The sequence below is a fragment of the Nycticebus coucang genome, chromosome 5, assembly GCF_027406575.1.
Source record: "Nycticebus coucang isolate mNycCou1 chromosome 5, mNycCou1.pri, whole genome shotgun sequence".
Lineage (NCBI taxonomy): Eukaryota > Metazoa > Chordata > Mammalia > Primates > Lorisidae > Nycticebus > Nycticebus coucang.
The window spans coordinates 140156048-140178631 of NC_069784.1; the positions used below are offsets into that span (position 1 = coordinate 140156048).

Here is a 22584-nt window from a genome sequence, read left to right on the forward strand (position 1 = left end):
GCCAGGAAGTCAGTATCTGTTCTGAGAAGCAGTGTCACAGCCCGGCCTTCAGAGAGTTCCAATCTTTCCCTCCAGGCCTTTGACCTTGAACCAGACAAACCAGGCCAAAGTTACACCCTCCGGTTGACACAGAACCTCACTGAAGCCACCTATGTACTGAGGCGGGAGAAGAGACCCAGAACACAGCTCCTAAATCCAGCAGTAGAGGTTTGTCCCCAGGCAAGATTTCAGCCTTGGGATAAACAGATGGTATAGAAAGGAGCAGCCCGGAGTGCTCACCGTGACTGCAGAGACACGTCCTTGTCACTCACGGCGTCTGGGCCCCTCCCTGCAACACTGACCTGTCCCAGTCGGTCAGGGGACTTGTTTTACCAGTTTCTGGTCCCTAGTGTTTTCTGGATAGGGGCAGTTTGGTGACATCACTTGGAGGGAAGAGGATCCCTCCTGAGAGCACCCTGGATCTCTCATCTCAGACCCCTGGGCCTTAAGTGGGGTCTCTTTCCACACTAACCCCACATCTGCCATCCTCACCACAAATGAAACACATAGTCCTGACTGCTCTCCTCCACACCCCACCCCTGCTTCCACCCTTTCTCCCTCATAGGCCTGTCTGAACTCCCACAGCTCATCTCTCCGCAGAGAACACGGCCAGCCAGACGTCCAGGCACGAGCTTCCTCCCTGCAGGTTCCTGCCACCGCCGGCACCTTTCACGGCTTGGCTGCTGCTCCCTCACCCTGCCTTGCGCCTGATCCCAGGAGCTCGCTGGCACTGGCTCTCCCACCACCATGGGAGCATCGGGCACTCCTGGCAAGCAGGCTTCCCCATCACGCCCAGGGTTCATACTCCACGTCAGCAGTTCCACCTCCAGCACCATGCCCTGGACCTTGTCACCTCTGTCTGGGACTCCAGTTGTCTGCCAGGCCACCAGATGGGCCTCATGATTCCAACACGTCTGGCACCCTCTTGGCCCAGGACACCACCAGCCCTCCTGTCCTATCTCCCCACCTCCCCCAAGACAGAGAGGCTGCACGCCCCCCGAGACGAACTGCCTGCCTTCTGAGTTTGCTGCCTTTGCTCCGCCCCTCTGTGGAGCCTCAGTTGACGGCACACACTCCTGCCTCTGGCCCGTGTGTGGCCACCAAGCACCCTGAGGGAACCGTGGCACCCTGGACACACACTACCTGCTCCTCTCTGGCCGGGATCCCTCCACCCTCCAGCAGCTGCCCCAGGCCTCACCCCCGTGTGCTGTTGGTGTCACCTTGGGGGGCTGCGGGACACTCAGTCATGTGGGCCTGACCTGAGCCCTTGGGGCTCAATTCTCAGCCCTGCCACATCCAACCATCGGAGCGGCGCCTGCTCTCTGCCCCTCCCGCCCAGCCTCCCCATGCTGTGTGGTCAGGGCAGTGCCTTCCCACAGGGCTCTAGAGTGGACACTTTTATTCAGAGGACTCTGGTGTCCCTGCCCCTCAGTGAGCACCTGGTAGGTGCTGTCTGCTGTGGTCACCCTTGACTCACTCCACGGGAAAATTCACTTCATCAGATGAATGATATTAACTCCTTTCCCCATGGCAAGAGAGCTGCCTGCTTGTCCTGCAGGAAACTTCATTCTGCTTAGTCTCCACAGGGCAGGCATCCTCCTCCTGAGGGCACCCCCACTTCTCTCTCAAAGCAGGATCCTCCACTTGCCAGCTGTTCTCCCTCCTGGAGTCAGGACGCCAAGCCTGGCCCAGTGCCCCGGTGTCGAGGCGCCTCCCTCCGGGCCTCCTCGCCATGTGCTCCTTCCCGCCCCATGGCCCGTGCAGCTGTGGGACCCTTATTTTGGTCCCTTTGCCTGTCCCTGAGTCATGCAGTGATTTTCCCTGGTCAGCGAGCACCAGAGTGTCACAAGGCTACCCGTCACTCCTCACTGGAACCGCTGGCCCCTTCCCAGGCAAGCCACTCTGCATGCCTAGGCCTGGCCTGTCTCTCCTCCACAGTCCCTCCAGGCCACTGGACTCAGGTGCAACCCCAGGACAAGCCTGCCCTGCCCTCCCCGCCGACTCCCATGCTGCACTCCCAGGAAACCCGCTGCTGTCCCTGCAGCCCTGGAGCATCCTGCAGGACACGGATCCTAGCGACCTGTGGCATGGTTGGGTCCATGTCTACTGTGTCCCCCACACCTGAGAGTGCTTTGCATAGCCTACAGCCGCAGCCCCACACATGGTGCCTGGGGGCAGGTGCCTCTGCTCAGCAAGGCTCTGACCAGCACTGAAAGTCATGAGGGAACCCTTCCTGTAAGGACAGGCCCTGTGCCAGGCTGGACAAGTTCTCCCTGAGGAGAACCTGCCACAAGGGGAGCCTCTTTACATTATAGACCTGAGGATGCTCAGAGGCAGCAGTGCTGACCGGAGGGTGACGCTGGCCCCACTTTTCATTTCCCACTCACCTGCCCTGGCCGGGCACACTGCTCAGCCCTCTGCAGTGGGCGGCCACGCTGGGGAGACCTGTGGAGGAGCGGTGGCCATGCCAGGCACTCACCATTGTTCTGCGTCTGCCAGACGGCGTCTGCCACACCCCACAGGCCGGGGAACACGAAGTACACAGCCAGATGGTCCGGGTGAGGCCTCCACAGCAGGAGGGCGATGGCACAGGACATCTGGGTGCCTGCACCTGGGGGCAGAGGGGAAGCCCGGAGCCGTGAGTGCTGTGGCCCCGCCGCTCAGCAGCATCAACTGTGCTGTCACAAATGCCCTTGTCTGTGAGACCTTCCACACCTATCTCCTGCCCAAATGAATTTTCCTTAAAGTGCCCCCAAAGTGGTCTCTTCAGGGGACTCCAATGCTTGCTTGTGAGCTGACTTGTGTGTACACTGCCATCTGCCCTGTGGGGTGTGGCCCAGCCTGGCAGGCCACAAGGGCGGCCTCCGGGAGTGGAGGGACAGCCACCTTGTGTGGCCTGTGGGGGCCCCTGAGCTGCGAGGATTCACACGGGCTGACAAAGGGAAGGGCCTTGCATGGGAGCAGAGCTGGGGGACCCAGCCCCTGTGGAGAGACCATAAAGGACAGGGCTGGCCACGTCTCCACAGGGCCTCTGGACAGACTGGGGACCACCTAGGCAGGGGATTCCTGTGCTCCCACTTGTGGCCTAGTGGCCAGCAGACACTGTGATGTCTCTAACTATACGGACAAGGACATCTATGACCTCTCCACACTGTGCAGGAGCAGAGAGCGCAGGGTCTCTGGAGCTAGGAAAGTGGTCTGGCCTGTGCTCCACGAGGCTGGGTGGCCCCTGGCAAGTCACTTCACCTCTCTCTGTCTCCCAGTCTGCTCATGCTCACCCATCACATGGGCACCTCACAGGCACGAATAGCTGCTCACTGTCTCTCTCTCCCAGAGGGAGAGTGCAGAGGGTCTGAGTGCAGGATGGAGCCCAGTGGCTCCAGAGGTCCCTCTTTACCTGACACATTACTGGATGATTGTGAACAAAGCTGCCTCAGCTGAGGGGTGTCCCCCGGGGGCCCCACCTCCCAGGCCCCAGGACTGGCTTGAAGTCCCTTGTTTGTGCCTCCACAAAACCCCGCAGGGCCCCACCTGCTCTCTGGCCACATGGCACAAGTGCCTGGGGCGGGGGAAGTGCGCCACCGGCAGGAGCGACGCCTGTGCTGTGGGAGGCCCTCCCTGTGGGGCAGGTTCACGCCGCCCTCTCAGCACCCCCCTGCGCCGCGCAGTGGCCACCTACCCAGCAGGTAAAGGGCAATCCTGCCCGTGTACTGGGAGAGTCTCCCGTACAGCAGGGAGCACAGCGAGTCGATGGCTGAGAAGCAGATCATCACGTAGCCCACGAACTGGATGCCCAGGGCACAGGTGACGTAGGACTGCAGGGAGGAAGGGCCATGTCATGCACACTCTTGGAGCCCAGGCACAGCCCCCCAGGAGCCACTGCAGATGTGCTGACGTGGCTCACAGCCCCCAGGGCCAGAGGACAATGCTGGTGTTTGCAAGAAAATTCTCTCTGGGCAAAGGAAACTGTGTGGGCACATCTGGACTAAATGCCTCCCTGTGTACCCTGCCCTGGGTCCAGGCATGTGAGCGGTTTCATGCAGAGGCTGACGTGGACTTGCTAGACAGGCTGACCACGTCTTTCTAGGCCTGATAACAGTCAGAAGGAGATGGAGGAAAATGCAGAGAAGTTCTTCAAGAGACCAGAAGGTAGGAAAGCGCCCAGACCCCCTGGCCACTGCAGCAAGTGGCTGGGCAGCCCTTCTCACTCTCACCCCAACATGCTGCTGTCACTGGTGGGGACGGAAGACAGGTGCGCAGAGGGCTGGGGATGACCAGGCCATGACTGCAGCCACATGTGGGGCATAAAGTCTAATGGGGAGGGGAGGTGTCTGGAACAACAAATGGACTTTTTTGTCATCTTGTTTTCACTGTTTTGAACCTGGGAGACCCTCCATCAAGACTGTCCTGGAAGTGGCATTGCCAGGTAAAGTCCAGGCCCTGGCTATGGCAGGGTCATGCTCACACCAAGGGATGTGTGACTCGGCCTGTGTGTTCTTGCCAAGTTGGTGGCACCAACTGGGAGGAGCCAGGGAGGGTCCTCCGCCAGGGGGTTTCACCTGGGAGGGCAGGCCCAGTGGGACACGGCAGCCGTCCAACCCAAGTCTGGCTCTTGACGGCATCTGCCCACCTCCTATCCACTCAGCTCTCACCTACTGAGAGGTGGGTTTTAAGGCAAAACTTCACTATAGGGCAGCTTTAGACAGGACACCACCCTGACAGGCAAACCAGTGAGAGACCTCTGCAGGGAGCCACATGTCACTCTGAGTATGCCAAACCCAGGGGTCAGCCATCACCGAGTGCCCAGTGTACTTACACATGTTGTGGTCAGCAACAGGAAGGCAAGGCTCTCCCCTGGGAGAGAAGAGGGTGGGGTGGACGGGGAGACAGAGCCTGGGCAGAGTAGTGCTTTCTAGATTGTAAGGCTTAATTTGAAAACTAGAGGATGAGGAAGGTCAGTGTCATTCATGGACTTAATGTCTCTCCCTATTTTTGAGCCTAACATAGACTCATAGTTCTATGAGGTGAGTCGGCAACAGCTGCCTATTTGATAGTTCTGGCCCTTTCCTGGGTAAGGAGACACTTAGAAGCTGGCGACTTGAGTCATAAACTCAGCTGCTGCAGGGCTTAGCACACAGGAGCCCCTTTTCTCCCCAGCCTGGGCCTGGGGAGGGTGGCTGGACCCTGCTGCTCCCGCAGGTGCACACATGGGCACGGCAGTGGCACCAGGCATGGCCTGACAGGGTCTTGTTTTCTCTCGTACCCTTGTGTATTCACCAGAGAGGAATCCCTGCTGTAACCCACTGTACAGCGGCAGCAGGACCAGGAGGCGCAGGCGTCTGTCTTTAAACAGCCTGAAAGTTGACAGCAAAGTGGACCAGAAAGGTGGCTGCTTCTCCTCTGCACAGTCGCGTCGATCGTCTTGTATGGGTTCGAGAAATACAGCTATCAGCAGGATGGCCAGGATGCCACTTCCTGGGGAGACAGAAGACAGATGCTTCAGTGCACGGGACTGGGGGCCCTATCCTCCTCTTGAGAGGCAGGGCTCATGGAAACCCGGGTCCGAGGTGGTAACAGGCACACGGGGCTAAATGACCTGGATGTCAGGGTGCGTGATTGATACAGGACTCCCAGGCTTTCATAAGAGACCTGCCCACATAGATAGATCAGTATTGTCTTCACTTTCTAAAATACAGAAAACCAGAGAGAGACCCCAGATGTTCTCAACGTCCTTAACCACCAACTGTGTTCTCAAATCCTAAACCTTGGAGCAATTTCTACGCACGGCCAGCCTCCGTTTCAGGGTGACAGGTCCTAGAACGGTGCCTCTGCTGCACTTTCTGTTCACCCCAAACCTATTTGTCTGGAAGTTCTTCAGTAGGAACCAGTTAAAGACACCAAGGTGTATCCCAGCTGCAGGGGAGCATTGTGCATTCAAAGGAATAAGAAAGATGCTCTTCGCATATTGAGCTAGAGGAACCCCCAATACAGGCGGTAGAAAGGAAGCGGCAGAGCAGGTGTGGAGCTGTGTGCAGAGCCATGTGCAGAGCCATGTGCAGAGCAGGTGCAGAGTGGTGTGCAGAGCCGTCAGAGTAGGTGCAGAGCAGGTGCAGAGCTGTGTGCAGAGCAGGTGCAGAGCTGTGTGCAGAGCTGTCAGAGCAGGTGCAGAGCTGTGTGCAGAGCTGTCAGAGCTGTGTGCAGAGCTGTCAGAGCAGGTGCAGAGCAGGTGCAGAGCTGTGTGCAGAGCCATGTGCAGAGCAGGTACAGAGCCATATGCAGCGTCTGCAATGAGGAGGATGTGGAGGTCGGCCTGTGTGTGCACTGGTGTGTCCAAGAAGCAAAGCAGACATGGGCTTTCTATGGGCACAGGCCTGGGGGCTGAAGGACAGCAGGGAGGGAGACTTTTCATCCACTCTGCCCAAAGGGGACACCTTCCAAGTCCTCCATGGGTCCCTGAAACTGCGGGTAGCACTGGTCTTTATACACAGTATGTGTTGTCAATCTGATGACCCAGATGGCTACTGAGTGACTGGCAGAGGGGACAGTCTGGAGACCACGTTCCAGCATGAGATTTCATCACACTGCTCAGAACAGTGTGCAACTTAAATCTTATGAATTATTTATTGCTGAAATTTTCCACTTAATATTTTGAGACTGAAGTCGACTGTGGGTAACAGAAACCACAGAAAACAAAACTGGGGTAAGGGGGGGCTATTGTATTTGCATTTTGAACCAAGTGAAAGGATTATAAAAAGCCTCTTCAGCTGCCTGTTTCGCCCGTGAGGGGATGTCCTGCACCGTCTTGTGGCTCTAACGATGGAAGCTCCATCTTTACATCCACTCACTTGGTCATCTGATCCACCTTCTCTCTACATGGAGAACTCACGCTCATTAGCTGTCGTCACCTTCCGTGGAAACCCTGCTGTTCCCGGAGGGATTCGTGGGCCCTCTGTGCTCTTTGCATCACTGCTGTTTCCCCTCCCACCTGCAGTGAGAGCACATGTGGTGTGGGCAGCACAGCTTCCTTCCAGGCAGCCAGATCCTTCCCCTTCCTCCTCACACTGGCCAGGACCTTCCAGAACAGTGTTCGATGACTCATTTCCAACTCTGACGGCTTAGAGCAGTCTTCCTTTAAAGACGACGTGACCTATTTTCTACTTTCTATGTCTGAAGCCTAGCAGGCTCTTGGTGTGACCTGTTAGGAGAGACCTGCTGTATCTCTGTGGCCCAGGATGGCAGGCGTGGGGATGTTTACGCAAAAGGACATGACGAAGCCTTTCCTGATACCCGTCTCAGAAAATGCCCTGTTGATGAGTTTCTACCCAGAGGGCTGCTAATGTACTTTTAAGCATTACTTTTGGCTGTCTAGCTACTTTCCCACCTTGGCTAAACACAGCCACCTCCCATTTCATGAAAAACGAACATTTTCATAAACTTTATGAGACCCTGCGTGAACACCTGATCAGCTCTCCCCATGGTCATCTTATGGTCACCCTTCTTTTCCTTTAGTCTGATGGGCTTGTAAGCCGGTGGCTATTCCCACTTTGAGAGCCACCCTCCAGCTGCCTGAAAGACAGCCTCTTCTCCACAGTCCTGCCTTGTGGGCAGCTGAACTGCACACTACCATCCCTGGGACGAGAAGCCACAGGGAGGCTGCAAGGTCATGTGTACAGAGCCCCTATCTTTTATTCAGAAATATGTGCATATCCAGAGGTCACTGACCCAGAACCTTCTGAGGGGACACAAACTGGGTGACATTTTGTGACCAACAGACTCACTCTCTGCAGGAGACTTTGCCATGAGCACGGTGCTCAGGCACCTGGACACCTGCCCTGGGTGATGGTGTGTGCCTGTTCCTTTAGTCTGTTTTCCTGGCTCACCGTATTTTTCTTTTTTGGCAAATGGCTTTGTTTTGACAGAAGGGGACATACAGATCCTGCCTGGAGGCCTTGATCAGGATAGGAAGGCTTCTTCAGGTCACAGGTGCACAGTCTGGGCTTCACGTCACTTCTGGACCAGACTCTCCTGGGTGGCTGGACTGTGAACTGAGATTGGCCTGCAGCATGGAAGAGTGTCTGGGGCCACCAGAGAGCGTGCTGTGGGTGTTGGTTGCTGGGGAGGGCACAGAACATGTGGAGGGGGGACTAGGGGACCTAGAAGTCACAGAGACACTGTTCCCTCTGGGCCCAGTGTAGGGAGCTCCTTCCCTTGGAAGCTTTCCTAGAACAGAGTTATCCAGAAGGGCGTAGCTATGCGTCGGCCGGGAACGTTGAACACAGCTCCTGTTCCATCAGGCTTCGGTCGGCAGAGTGCATTCCTGCCTCCTTCGCTCCACTCTAAGCTCATTGACAGTGGAGTTCTGGACCACAGAGGCTCCCATCTTGCTCAGCCCACAGAGTTCAGTTCGCTTAGCCAGCTGAGATGGAGTGGGGTGAAGGGGCCTGAGTGCTGCGGCAGCCTGTGTCCTATGCAATGGAGCCCTGGAGACCACTGACCTTTGGACTTCTGATCTCCAGCAGGGTGCGGGCTCCGCTCCCCAGAGCTGACGCGTACAGACCTTTGCTCTTCAAATACATTCCAAGGCCTTTATGAATTCCAAAATTCAAGAATGACAAAGAGTACATATAAACTTCTCTCGAAATCATTAACAAAACCCCTCTAAATGTATCTTTTACAAAGTAGCAACAACCTTTTGAACATAAGAGTTAAGTCATAGGTCAGACACTTGTCCTCTCCAGAAAGAAGAGGAACAGCGAACAGGTAACCACACCTCGAGTCAAACATCTGGGAGAGAAGGGGGCTCAGCAGAGGAGATGCACAAAGCTTGTGAGGCTCCGGGAGAGCGAGATGGGGAGACAAGTGTGAGGACTCAGGGTCCACGCCCCACTGCATCCCGCTGCGGCCCCAGCCACTGGCAAGTGCCTTTGCCCACAAGAGCTGAGCGGAGTCCGTGTGGTGACCTGAGACCGTGCCCGGCTCTGTACCAGGCAGGGAGCACGTGCTGGGTCACAACCCTCCTCAGGCCTAAGTGGCTGTAGTTTGGTGCCGTGTGAGAGCACAGTTCTCACCAGACTGTGTCCTGCCTGGGAGCCACGGCCCCCCATGTCCACAATTCAGGAGCCTCTGCTGACATGCCTCAGTGCCCACCTGGAGGGCAGTGCCAGACTGTGCTGGCCAGACCCAGAGGTGCTGCTGGTCCCCATTACTCCAGCCCCCACATTTCACAAAGATTTTTCAAATGAAAAACAAGTGCATTGCGGGAGATGGCCTTTGCCAGCCCAGAAGGGGGCTTGGTTTGCTGTGCCCAGGGCACATACCTGTGTAGATGCCCAGCAGGGTGTAGACCAGCTCCTGGGAGGGCCGCTGGGTGCTGTTGCTGGGCCTGGTGGCCATGAGGCAGTCGTTGGCCCCGCAGGATGTGAGCTGCTCCTCCGAAATGGACTCTGTGGATTCAGAGCAAAAGGTGACATGAGGAGATGCGATGCAGATGTCTGTGGGAAGGACAGTGGACACTCTGAGGTCAGTGTCAAAGACCAGGGGTCTCTGCACATGTGTATTTATGCTGGGCAGGTGTCTGTAGCCTTGGTTTTAAGATGCCTTGGCTGGGAGGAGAGAACCAGATCAGTGTCAGGCCAAGACTCAGGGAGGAACTGCAGGAAATTCGTGTTGGTTACTTGCTGTGTTACTCTCCTGACATAACCAAAATTACTTAACATCTCAGAACTAGTCAAAAAGAAGAAAGCGCATCAACTGGGTGTCAGGAATGCTTGGTGCTCCCTCGTCTCTAACCAGCTCCCTGACTCTGGGCAGGTATTTCTTAACTTTTCTGTTGTTGAAGGCTAATAAGGGCCCTCTGGTCTGCTAAAAGGATAAAACATGTACAACCGAAGACTCAGTAAGAGCACACCCAAAACGCCAGCTGGTGTCTTCTTTATACAACACACATTTCCTAACACACGACCTCACAGAATCCTCTAGGCCGGGGAGGGAAGCAGCAAACAGGAGGCCTGAAGAGGGGGGAGGCCCCGCACAGCTCTCAAAATGCCTCCTGGCCTCAAATCCTACGTCCGGCGGCGCAGCGGGAGGACTGGGTTCAGCGGCCCGGCTGCTCCACCTCATACCAGTCGTGACCCAGGGGCTGAACTTTACCCCCGTCCCTGGTGTGTTTTTGTGGATCAGGGCTCACCCTGGGCTGCCCTTCTTCAGATGCACTTAGCAGTGATGACATTATATGAGAAAAAGAGAGAAAGTGTTTGGCTACAGAGGTCCCCAAAGGTGGATTTTACATAGGATGGCACCGGAGGAGCCAGGTGACCCTTAGGACGGTCAGTGTTTTTTACCACATGGGGAGAGGTTTCCTGCAAGGACTGATGCGATTTTTTCCCTGTGCCCTTAGTTTGACCCTCAACCTGGGCATGAAGGACATGGGCAGGAGGCCGGGACACACCTGCTGTCACGTCTGGGCAAGACGCGGGTGGATTAACCATCCACCTGTCCATGTGAGTTAAGGGGGGAAAGGTGGATCGACTTAGCAGGAAAAGAAGTCCAACAAATCCAAGTTTAAAAAAAAACATTGTGACTCCATGAACCCCAATCCCTCTGGTGGTTTCCCACATGCCCCTTCCCTGGGGCTCCCCTGCCGCTGTGGGGGACGGGACAGCAGCACAGGTGAGTGGGTTGCAGGCAGTCCAGGGTCACACGTGTGGGGCCTCACTCTCCAGCCCACGTTATGGGATCCAGGCAGGTGCATCCCCGGAGTCGCAGGTGCCCCAGTGGCCACCGCCAGACCCGGCTCTAATGGGAAATGTTGCCGGCCCCTCCCTTTTACCTTTGCTGGGCGTCTGGCCGAAGACCAGAGAGGAGATCAAGTTGCCCCACACGCCGGACGACTGGAAGATGAGGAAGAAGATGCCGAAGTACTGGTTCACCACGTCCTTGCCGAGCTTCCCCTCCTTCTTGGCACTCTCGTTCCCCATGATGGTCAGGTAGGTGCACTGTGTGGACCACAGCGGGGCGGCCCCCAGCCCCAGCAGGATGGAGGTGGGGATCAGAGTGTACCTGCGGGCAGAGGGCACCCCTCGTGGCACCGCGGCCCGGTGGGGAGCAAAGCCACTGCCCCGCCTGCCGCCAGCACCGGTAGGTGTTGGTTGTCTGCATTTAGATCCCAACAAACGGGCACAGAGCCATTTCTGGTTTGGTTCATTTGCTAATGTGAAATTCACATCAGCGAGGTTTCTTGCATTTGGATGAAACTAAAGCCACAAAGTAAAGAGCGCAAAGGAGGCTGCATGGCCTTGGGCGTTTCCAGCAGCTTCCCAGGGCTGCTGGCCACCTGGCCTCTCTCCATAGGGAGTCTGTGAGAAAACGCCACAGTTACAGGAAAGGAAGAAGGGGAAGCCTCATGACCAGCATGTCCTGAGTTACAGCTCAGTGTCACTAGGGAGCTGCTCCTGGGGACAGGGCGGGCTGAAGGCCTTGAAGCCTGATCTTTGAGGACCTCAGACAGGTCCCTGCAGGCCAGCCTGGCCGTGCCCAGCTGCTGCAGGCGGCCTGGTGCTTTTGTCCTGGTCAAGTCTCCGTGAGACTCGCCCTGTGTCTGTGTTAGGCTCTCTCTGTCATTACTGGGCCACAGATGCTCCCTGGCATGGAGAAGGAAGCTGAGGCCCAGGGCAGATTCCAGGAGGAAGCTGGGACAGGGACTTGCAGGTAGCAGGGGACACAGGAGCCTCAGTGGGAAAATAGCAATAATCCTCGACGTGGTCCTCGGGCGGAAACGGGGATGGTAGGAAGGGTGCAGGGCGCGCGGGGCGGCCTCACCAGCTGGCGTAGAAGTTTCCTATGGAGAAGGCGACATAGCCACACATGGAGACCACGATGGTCCACTTGCAGCCCAGGCTGCGGATGAGCAGAGGCGGCAGGAGCATGGAGGACAGCAGCACGGCGCCGTACAGGGTGCTCAGCGCCGACACGCCCAGGCCCTCCTCGCTGTACAGGCTGCTCTGTGGGGATAGAACCGACCATCAGAGGCGGGGACAGGGCGCTTCGCGTTCTGGGACCTGCCAGCAGCTGCCCTGGGAGTCGTTTCTATGGTTGACGGGAGGACACTGCAGGCAGAGCCCAACAACAGCAGTCAGCACTGGGGACTCCAGGGAGGGGAGGTTTCAGCCCAGGGCTGGAGGGCAGCTTGGAGAGGTGGCCTGCGTCCGTGGGTAGCGGGAGGGGGGGGGGGGCGCTGCCTGCAGCAAGGCTGAGGTGCTCGCGGGGCCAGCAGGAAACAGGGCCAAGCTGTCACGAGCAGGCCCAGGACAATGTTGGGACTTACAGAGAGAACACTCAGCAAAACCGTTTCTTCCTCTAACTGCACTCATAAGAGGGGAGAAGGAAGGGAAGGTGGTGGCTGAGGGTGAGGGGTGTCTGTGTGCCGCACCCCACCTGTGCCTGACCCTTTGGTGCACGGGGGGCCTGCACCTCCAGGCCACTGGTTATACCCTGGAGGACAGAGTGCCTCAGGTGGGGTCTCTTCCCCAGCAGAAACCAGAGCCCATTTCTTAGGAAACTACCCCTTAATGTCAACAACGCGCTGGATACAGAAGCAAGAGCCCCACGCACACCAGCCCCTCCTGGCCAAGAGACGGTGCTTTAAGTGACACAGCAGGACCTCAGCCACCTCTAACGAGCCGAACCCAATTATTCTGATTCCTGTGCTTCAGCCTGCTAGGGCTGCCCTGACAAAATGTCAAAAACTGGGTCACGGAAACAATACAACTTATTTTCCTCAGAGCACTAGAGTCCCGAGGACATGACCAAGCAGACCTCAGGGCCAGTGCACAGTCTCCCACCTGGGTGTGAGGACAGCCTTTTGTGGTCATCCACCTGTGTGTCTATGCCCTGATCACTCCCCGTAAGGACCAACCACCTGGGATTAGGTCCACCTTAATGACCTCGTCTTAACCTGGTCACCTTGGTGCAGGCCCCATCTCCAAACAGTCTCACACATGGTCCTGGAAGGTGAGAGTTTCTACATGTATAACTTAGGGTGACACAGTCCAGCTCATAGTACTATTGAAATTCCTTGCTACTGGGTTTCCCTAACAAGACAGAACGTCCTGTAACAAGAGGTCTGCCGAGTTCCACTTTCCAAGATGTCCCTTCCCGTCATTCCATCCACTGGTGTGTCCAGCCCCCAGACTCACTCCTCATTCAGCACAGCCCCGTCACACCAACCTTCCTCTTCGTCCCCCCCACCACCCCGCTTTTTGACTGTGCCCTCTCTCCAAGCCCAGATGAAGGTCTCTGCCTGCCCCCACACACCTATCCCTGCAACCCTCATCTGGTGTAGTGATTTAGAATCTCTCTCTAAACCAGAAATGCAACCTCGCTGCCCATGTCCTGGTCACCCTCAGTGTCACCACAACTGGATGACAATCTCTATGAAGGCAGGGAAAACACTCTGCTTCTAAAAATCTGTCCCAGTGCCTTGTCCAGAGCAGGTACTTAATAATATTCCTCAGTTAATTAAAACTGAAGGCAAGAATGGCCTCTGCCAAAGATGTTCTTAAATCAGGTTGGGAGATGGAAATTGAGCACTGTCCTCTGAAGGGGGGGTTCTCTGGAAATTTTACTTATAACTTGAGTTGCCAGGAGTATAGAGTGAGTGAGCTGGTGTAGCCCAGGCCTCTGTTTTCCTGACTTTGCGTTAAATGTGTGTGTATTGATGACCTTACTGCCTCCACGCACCTTAACGGAAAGTGCGGTGTTTCTCTGGATTGGGATGTCTTTGCCTCCCATGGGGCTGCTGCAGACTGCTGGGCATGTTTGCCATTTATAGGGGAGCTTGATTGCGAACCACTAGGAGGGAAAGACACATCTCAATAGTCACAGCAGGAACATAATTTTAAAAGCAAATGTCTTGTCCTGTGTGAATGACCATGTTCAGACACTCGTCCGTGTATGTGTTAGACCAGGCATTCTCAAACTGCGGCCGCGGGCCACATGAGGAGGTGTGAATTGTATTTGTTCCCGTTTGTTCTTTTACTTCAAAATAAGATATGTGCAGTGTGCATAGGAATTTGTTCATAGTTTTTTTTTTTAAAAAACTGTAGTCCAGCCCTGCAACGGTCTGAGGGACAATGAATTGGCCCCTGTTTAAAAAGTTTGAGGACACCTGTGTTAGACAGTGATCTGCAAAACACATGCATGAAAGCAAACATGCATGAGTGTTGAATTTCCTAAGACCTTGTACAAACAACTCCGTCATCCCTACAGTTCTAGAGAAAGCACATTGGCACTGACAACCGAGGCTGTGGTGATGCAGGAGGAAACTAGAACCCTCACTCTCCTCAAGGAGCTGGGGGACGCACAGGGGCTGACAGTGTGTCAGTGAGACCAGCAGCAGGCACCTGCCATCTGGCCAGGAAAGCTGCCCAGCATGAGCGGGGCTGGTTGAGCCCACACGGACCAGGCAATGACCAGAGGAGCACAGACGTAGAGGTGAGGAAAGCCCAGGGATGTGGAGCTTCCCTGGGGCCTGGGAAGGAAGCTGGACAGATGTAGCAGACAGGGGCTGGAGTGAGGGAGGTGCTAGAGAGAGGCAGATGTTGGAGAGGGAGATGCTGGAAAGAGGAAGGTGCTGGAGTGAGGAAAGTGCTGGAGAGAGGCGGGTGTGGAGAGAGGGAGGTGCTGGAGAGAGGCGGGTGTGGAGAGAGGAGGGTGCTGAAGAGAGGCGGGTGCTGGGGAGAGGGAGGTGGTGGAGAGAGGATGGTGCTGGAGTGAGGGAGGTGCTGGAGAGAGGGAGGTGCTGGAGAGAGGAAGGTGCTGGAGAGAGGTGGGTGTGGAGAGAGGAAGGTGCTAGAGAGAGGGAGGTGCTGGAGAGAGAGAGGTGCTGGAGAGAGAGAGGTGCTGGAGAGAGGGAGGTGCTGGAGAGAGGGAGGTGCTGGAGAGAGGGAGGTGCTGGAGAGAACAGGGTGCTGGAGAGGGGCAGGTGCTGGAGAGAAGAGGGTGCTGGAGAGAGGCGGGTGCTGGGGAGAGGGAGGTGCTGGAGAGAGGAGGGTGCTGGAGAGAGAAAGGTGCTGGAGAGAGGGAGGTGCTGGAGAGAGGAAGGTGCTGGAGAGAGGGAGGTGCTGGAGAGAGGGAGGTGCTGGAGAGAGGGAGGTGCTGGAGAGAAGAGAGTGCTGGAGAGAGGGAAGTGCTGGAGAGAGGGAGGTGCTGGAGAGAAGAGGGTGCTGGAGAGGGGCAGGTGCTGGAGAGAAGAGGGTGCTGGAGAGAGGCTGGTGCTGGGGAGAGGGAGGTGCTGGAGAGAAGAGGGTGCTGGAGAGGGGCAGGTGCTGGAGAGAAGAGGGTGCTGGAGAGAGGCGGGTGCTGGGGAGAGGGAGGTGCTGGAGAGAGGAGGGTGCTGGAGAGAGAAAGGTGCTGGAGAGAGGGAGGTGCTGGAGAGAGGGAGGTGCTGGAGAGAGGGAGGTGCTGGAGATAGGAAGGTGCTGGAGAGAGGGAGTTGCTGGAGAGAGGGAGGTGCTGGAGAGAGGCAGGTGCTGGAGAGAGGAAGGTGCTGGAGAGAGGGAGTTGCTGGAGAGAGGGAGTTGCTGGAGAGAGGGAGTTGCTGGAGAGAGGAAGGTGCTGGAGAGAGGGAGGTGCTGTAGAGAGGGAGGTGCTGGCGAGAAGTTAAGTGCTGAGAGGGGTGGGCTCCTCCGCCTGGTGGGAGGCAGCCACCTAGGATGTCTCTTCTGTCCATACATCTGTGTTGATTAAGCCAGTCCTGACAGCAAGGACAACTGTCCTAGGGAAAGCACGCTTATACATTCTGGATCTGTGGACACAACCGCCTGGCTGGGTCAGGGCTGGGGCCAAGGCTGGAACAGGTGAGCAGTGAGACTCTTCCCAGCGCTTGGGTCCTGCCCGAGTGAAGGCCTGGCTATCTCACACTGCTGGTCTCCTTCACCTGCAGGACCAGGAGGAATTGGCAGGGGCCGGGGCAGAGGATGGCCGTCTCATCTGATGCAACAGCCACAGCCATGGGGTACGTCCACATGCCACCCAAGTGATCCCTGAATGAGGCTCCCTGGCACTGGAAGTGCAGGGGCAGGTGGCTGCTGCCCTCATTGGTCTGTAGCCTTGTGGTCACCAGCTAAGAGAAGGGACCACTGGCAGTTCCTAGAGCCCCTTCTTCTTCCTCCCTCTGCTTCCAAATCCACAGGCTGACGTGCGGTCAGCTGGCTGAGCAGCTGCCGAAGCCACAAGAGGAATTCTGCCCTGTCACTGCCAGCCCTGAGCCGACCAGCAGGACGTCCTCTGTGGGGAGTGCACTGACAGCCCACACCCCGGAGAAACTCTTCTCCCAGGAAGCACAAGTGACCACATCCCACCAGAGCACGACGGTAAAGCAGGTGTCCCCCACACTAAAACTGCGACAACAACACAAAGCCTCAGGGACAGTCAGGCCTCTCCTTCAAGTTGCCTTTGAGGGGCACAAAGGCTGTCACTGCATCCCCAGTGAGCCTAATCAGAAACAGGACCAAATTGAGTTCAGCCAAAAACAAACATGTACTTGAGAATTCACACCTGCACATGACCTTCCTCACCAACCTCTAAGTCCAAAGTCTGTTCCCAGCCACAGCGAGAAAAGAAGCTTCTGACTCTGAGGGCCTGGGTGTGCTTCTCTGGCTCAACACTGTGCACGCAGTAGGCACCTAATTGACAAATCATGTAAGACCACACCAACTGCTCATCATAAACTCAAAAATGCTTTACACCTAGCAGCCCCAGGCCACAGGGCTGACCTTGCGTGATGAACATGCCCGGGGGAGCAGTAAAAGCCCTATTTTCTGCCCAGCCCTGGGAATCCCTGGAGGATTTATTCCCAGTTAAAGGTTGGACTCAAAGTGTAACTACTGCAGGAGAATACGTCACTCTACTCCCAGGTACACATGCCCCATGCCACAGTCTTTTGTTGTTGTTGTTGTTGCAGTTTGGCTGGGGCCAGATTTGAACCCACCACCCTCAGCATATGGGGCTGGCGCCTTACCCACTGAGCCACAGGTGCTGCCCTCCCCCACATGCCACAGTCTTTCAGAGAATGTTGTTAGGTATTTATAAGGACTCAGAGACCCGTGATCAAATGTGCAGAAACAATGTTGTCAAAGTTCACAGTTTTGCTTAAAGCAAACTTAGAATCTATGAGGTCTAGTGAGATTTCATAAATTCACATTACTGCCCCCGACCACAGAATCAAGTGCACGGAGGCATAGAATTCACAGTGATTTTCCTTGTGTCTCTTTTCACCCAAAGGCAGAGAGAGTCTCATCACATAGCCATCCGGAGACTCTGCTGCCCTCATCCCGTGTAGTGCTGGGTGTGACCCTCTTGGGACATGAGGGGCCCTGCAATGGGGGCTGGGTATATAAACAACTGTTTGTTGTTGGGGGGGGGATTTGGGGGAAGAAGAAATACTAGGTTAATCGGGATAAAAAGAAATTCCATGTCTTGATCATCCGTGACCTTAGGATTCTTGGAGGTCAAGAGAAGCCCAGAAGTCACGGCCATGTGGGGACCGTCCACACTCACCTGGAGACTCTGCAGCCCTCCATAGGCCGTGAAGAGCAGCAAAAACCCAAAAGAGACCACAAGGACGTTCTTCAGTCTCCTGTGCATTGCGCTGCTCGGAAGTGTCGACCATCAGTGGACGGTAAACTCGCAGCTCCCTAAGAGGAAACAACAGAGCAGGTGAGGACTACCCTGAACCCAGGAGACCCATCATCTCTCTCTGCTATTAGTTGTCAAGCTGTTGCTGGTTAACCAGCTTGGTTGTCACCAGCCACGGGGAGCGTAAGGGAGCCTGTTACTCATTCACCTTCTCTGTCAGCCGCAACGGCCACTTTCCATGGGGCAAAGGGTTAGGGCTCTTATCAACTCTTCTGTCATTATACTCTTTTCCTATTAATGTCTAATAGACACAGTCCTTATGGTAAAATGATAAGTTGTGTATTGTAGAAGCATGTATAATGGTATCTTCCACATTAAGAGAAATTGATGGTGGTATAGAATGTGGGCTTCAGCCTTTAATAATAAAGCATAAATGTCAATTTCAGGACACATGGTCCAACTTCTGAAAAAGAGCTAATGTGATTAGATGATCACACGGCCAAAGTCTTAGTATTGCAAAGACTGAGTGGTTTATAACACTGCAATAATTAAAAAACCCATGAGTGCAGTGTTTCACAGTGCACAGAGCACTTTTATGTGCACCATTTCATGTCACCTACAGCAGTGCTACGAAAATTATTAGTCTTAGAGCCGTGATAAGACAGGAAACTGTGCTCCAGAACCGGTGAGTGACTTTAGAGGGTTGGGTCAGTGGCAGTGTCACCAGCAAGGCAGACATCAGCCACATGAGGGTCTAGAGTAGTGGAAACGAGACCAGTGTATCTGAGAAATGCAATTCATAATTGCATCTCAGCTTAATTAAAACGAAGGTCTAAAGGGCACATGTGGCTGATGGCTACGTGCTGGGTAAGGCAGTTCTGGACCTTTGAGCACCTTACCCCAAACCTCACAGCTAATAAAGTAAGAAAAGTCACTTTCCTATTCAAGTGTTGGTAAAACCTGGTGTTTGCAGATGGCGTCCAAAGTTCTGCAGAGTCAGTCCTTTCCACCTGCTAGTAGTCTGGATCTGTGCGGCAAATCCCACAGCATCGGTTAATCTGACATGGGGTGGCCACACTGCTTGGATCTCATGGCCAGTGGCAGACAGCATAAAGCCCTGTTGCTTAACTTATTCCAATGAAAGGTTTTATGAAAGTAGTGGTTTTCATATTGACTAAGCATGGAGCAGTATGTTTATGTAGACACAAGAACAGCACAGCCCAGCAAAACCTGTGAGACTGGCACAGTGGGGCTGTTGTCCACGGAAACCAACGGTGTCGGCACCTTCCCAGCCTCATGCCGTAACGTCTCAGCGGGGGGGAGCCCAGGCCTGTGTCACCCCCCAACCACAGTTCTCTCTCAAAAAAGGTGTACTGCAAAAGTTCAAGAAGCTAATAATTTTGGAAACCTCTGGAATGGTCGTTGACACATGATAATTATCAATAAATGTTCATTAACTGAGGTGACATTTTGACTTCCAGAGAAAATGCAAGTGGAGCAATATTTACAGAAGTGAATCACTTTGTGGAACAAGAACTCTTTCACTCTAACCTTGTTATCACTCAGTGAACTTGACCTCCCTTTCTATTTTTTGGTGACACTCGGTTTATAGTGATCACGTGGACGGGACCTGGGTTCAGAGGAGCTTCTCTGCGTTTTCCTCTCCACCCGCTATCGCCCTCTCGGTGGCTGACACTCAACAGAACCTCTTCCAGGATTTGCTGACTGGCTCCTGGAGCGTTTTCTGGTCTGTGTCTCCCAAGGAGCTTCATGTTGTGTACAAAGAAACTCCCAGGGGTCTGTTTCCATTTGTCCGAGCCACACCCTCCCTGTGGCTCCAGCCGCCCCACTTCCACTGGGAATTAAGTTCTGACGTGATCACTTGACCACCTCTGCTTTTGCACTTGTCTCCCCTCAGGTGCCTGCGTTGTCTACGTTAAGAGAGATTTTTTTAAACTGAACGGTGTATTTTACCACCTGCCTTTGCTCTCTGGTAGAATAAAACACTTCTTAAAGAGGTGTCTCCCAGCCCCCCGATGGTTTCTGTGACCAGGCAGGCCTTAGATGTGGTCACAGGGTGGTTTGCTCTGGAGCAAAGGGACGCCCCCATAGTGCCCAGGCTCCCAGCTTAAACGTCCCTACAGACCTGTGACTGGATGAAGGAAGAGAAGGGCAAACTCGGGAAAACTGGAGCTGGCTGGACACTGGTTTCAGCCACTAGCCGTGTGTGCTGGAGCCCACGGCCCAGACCAGGGCTGCAGAGTTGTGGGGATAAACAATTCAAAAGGTACATCTAAACCCTAACAGCCTGAGGAAAAAGATAATTTTGCAGATCTGCTTGAATCGAATGGATTTATTGGGCAGGAAAGTGAGAGCTACCGTCTGCCAGAGCTGACGGAGTGATGTGGGGAGCCAGGGCGTCATGTGCCTGGCTGTACCAGCCACTAGGTGCCACTGTCTGCTACCGCTGAGTTTGCCAAGTGCCCCATGGGTTCCGAGTGTTACAGAATCACATTTGACATCAGCAAACGTCCTGCTCAGAAACTAAGATTGCTTTCAACTAAGGCAAGTCTAATTAATGGTTTCCTCTTTTATTTATTTATTTATTCATTCACTTATTTATTTTTAATTATCCATTTTTTAATTTTATAAGTAATAGGATATAAACATTTAAAGTACCACTTTTATTCTTTCTTTGAGCTCTAATGTCGTATTTTGGGAAGATACTGGAGCTAAAGATCAAGATGATGATCACAGTTCTTTCCTGGTAATAAAAAAAACAGCCATGGGTGGCGCCTGTGGCTCAAGGAGTAGGGCGCCGGTCCCATATGCCAGAGGTGGCATGTTCAAACCCAGCCCTGGCCAAAAAAACAAACAAAAAAAAAACCAGCCATTTTTCCAGTCAGGTCAAATAGCCTACTTCTTGTCTTGCTACCAATACCCAAACATTATATTTAAGAAAAACATAATAAGAAAACAATTAGGTAAATGAAAGATGGCAAAAGAGAGAGATTACATATCCAAAACTGACAGCTTTCAAGATTTAGAAAGAATGATTCTTTCCTTTTAGAAACGTCCTATTCTCCTCTGTAAGAAAATGATGGCTTTTTTCCCACCAATATTAAAGAAATCGATGTACTTATGCAAACTTTATGTGCTGCTCAATGAGCAGACAAGGGCTCCATTTAAACCATCTTCACAGGTCTCTGAAGCAGCTATCTTGTCCCTAGATGTAAGTGATGGGTATTCAGCTGGACTCTTCTGCATAAATAGTTCTGTTTAATGTAGCTGTTTTTTTCATCTTCTTTCTCTCTGGTTCATTAAAGTCCATATTCAAATTATGTGTAGAAATGCTGATTCCTGGTATCTGTGGCTCTACATGATTTTTTTTGATGCTGAAGATTAGATGACTCTAACATATTTTTTACTTTACCTTTATCAAATATATGGATATTTGATAAAGGTAGCTTCTGCCGTGGCTTGGTCACATTGTGAAGAAGACAGACCGGGAAGGTGCTCAAAATCATTAAGTGAGGATACTTCACAAAGACCGTACTGAATATTACTTCTTTTCAAAAGTAAAAATTATATGAGCTCATTTCTTTTTATTTTATTTCTTGTTCTTTTTGCATACACATGTGTTTATTAGTATGAGCTCATTTCTATGACAAGTCATACACATGTGTGTATGTGTGTATGACATGAATAGACTCGTGTGTGTGTGCACACATTGTATATTTAAGACACACCAGACTCATGGTGTCTACATAGACGCCCCTTAAATCTTCCCTGGGCAGCAGAATTTGTGGAGGAAAGGGGTATATGTACTCTTTTTGTTTGGTGCACATACATATTATTTCCATATTTTTAGAAAGAGTATCTAATTTTAAATGGAATAAAAATGTGAAGGAAAAGATACTTTTATAAAGAGATTTTCTTACAAAGAACTCTAAGAATTCAACTAAAACACCAGTTTCTTTCTGGGCAGCTTCTTTTCCTGAGGCTGCTCTCAGGCACCTGGGCCCACCAGTGGTTTCTAAAATGCTGGCATCGAAGGCTGTCACCAGGAACCCTGCAGCTGCAAGGGGGCCACAGCCACCTCCTGCCCTGCCCTTCCTGGGCCCGCCAGCCCCTCCCAGGCCCCACCTGGGCTTGGCTCGCTTCCCCACTGGCTGGAAAGTCCTTTTGGCCTGACCTGTTTCTGAAGAGCTGGGAAGACGCAGGAAGTGTGGATGAGCCTCGGCACACAGAACTGCAGGCGGTGACCTCCCTTCAGCAAATGTGTCCCCGATTCTACACACTAGACACAGGGTGACCAAAACAAGCCGGCGACCCTCCCGGGCCTGAGCTCCGCAGCACAGGGAGAGCACTTGGTGGCAGCCAGTGTGACTGACTGGACACAGTGTTCTGCCCCCGGTCATTAGCTGCCTCCCTTGGGTCAGGTGGCCACACACCTCCTCTTCCCTCTCAATCCTGCCCCTCTGCTATGGTGCCACCTAGCAGGGCCCAAAGGCCAGCACGATGTGAGAAGGAAATGGGAGGGTCACACTGACTCAGCGGAGCAGAAAATCAGGCTGGTGATGTGCTTTGAGAACTGGGGAGGATTGTGACTCACAAGGGTGGGTCAGAGTTCTGTGCTTACAGCACCATCCTCTGGCAAGAGGCTGCTTTGGGGCGTGCGGCTGTGAGTGCTGTGTCCAGTCCAAGTGGCGCCGGGGACTCTGCAGTGAGACCTCTGAATGCCCTTACACAGTCCCGAGGTGGTAGCACACCCAGTTGTGTCAACCAGTGTCTGGTCCCAGATGGTGGGTCCACACTCTGGGCACAGGTAGGCCTCTTCTCAGGACATCTGGCTGTGTGTGGACACTGGAGACAAGAGCCTGCCTTTCCAGGTAATCCCCGATATCCTGG

The 22584-nt window shown here is 53.9% G+C and overlaps 1 protein-coding gene and 1 long non-coding RNA gene across 5 annotated transcripts in view; one reads left to right on the plus strand and one right to left on the minus strand.

Moving 5' to 3' along the window:
* The window catches only part of UNC93A (unc-93 homolog A), a 32669-nt gene that overhangs the window by 3310 nt on the left and 6775 nt on the right, over window positions 1–22584 (minus strand). Inside the window, exons 2-9 of one of the 4 annotated variants that reach the window (XM_053592715.1) lie at window positions 17596–17732; window positions 11857–12038; window positions 10868–11097; window positions 9357–9482; window positions 8535–8623; window positions 5303–5514; window positions 3719–3854; window positions 2519–2650 (exon numbers count right to left, since the gene is read on the minus strand). In XM_053592715.1, coding sequence (XP_053448690.1) covers window positions 2519–2650; window positions 3719–3854; window positions 5303–5514; window positions 8535–8623; window positions 9357–9482; window positions 10868–11097; window positions 11857–12038; window positions 17596–17707 — 1219 coding nt within the window. In that variant the 5' untranslated portion in view covers window positions 17708–17732. Of the gene's footprint in view, window positions 1–2518; window positions 2651–3718; window positions 3855–5302; window positions 5515–8534; window positions 8624–9356; window positions 9483–10867; window positions 11098–11856; window positions 12039–17595; window positions 17851–22584 lie in introns of those variants that run through there. The other 3 variants (XM_053592714.1, XM_053592717.1, XM_053592716.1) reach the window with 3 other exon arrangements.
* On the plus strand, window positions 15810–16378 carry LOC128586686 (uncharacterized). The gene is made up of 3 exons (XR_008380278.1): window positions 15810–15893; window positions 15980–16051; window positions 16229–16378. It is a non-coding gene; the product is annotated as an uncharacterized LOC128586686 (long non-coding RNA).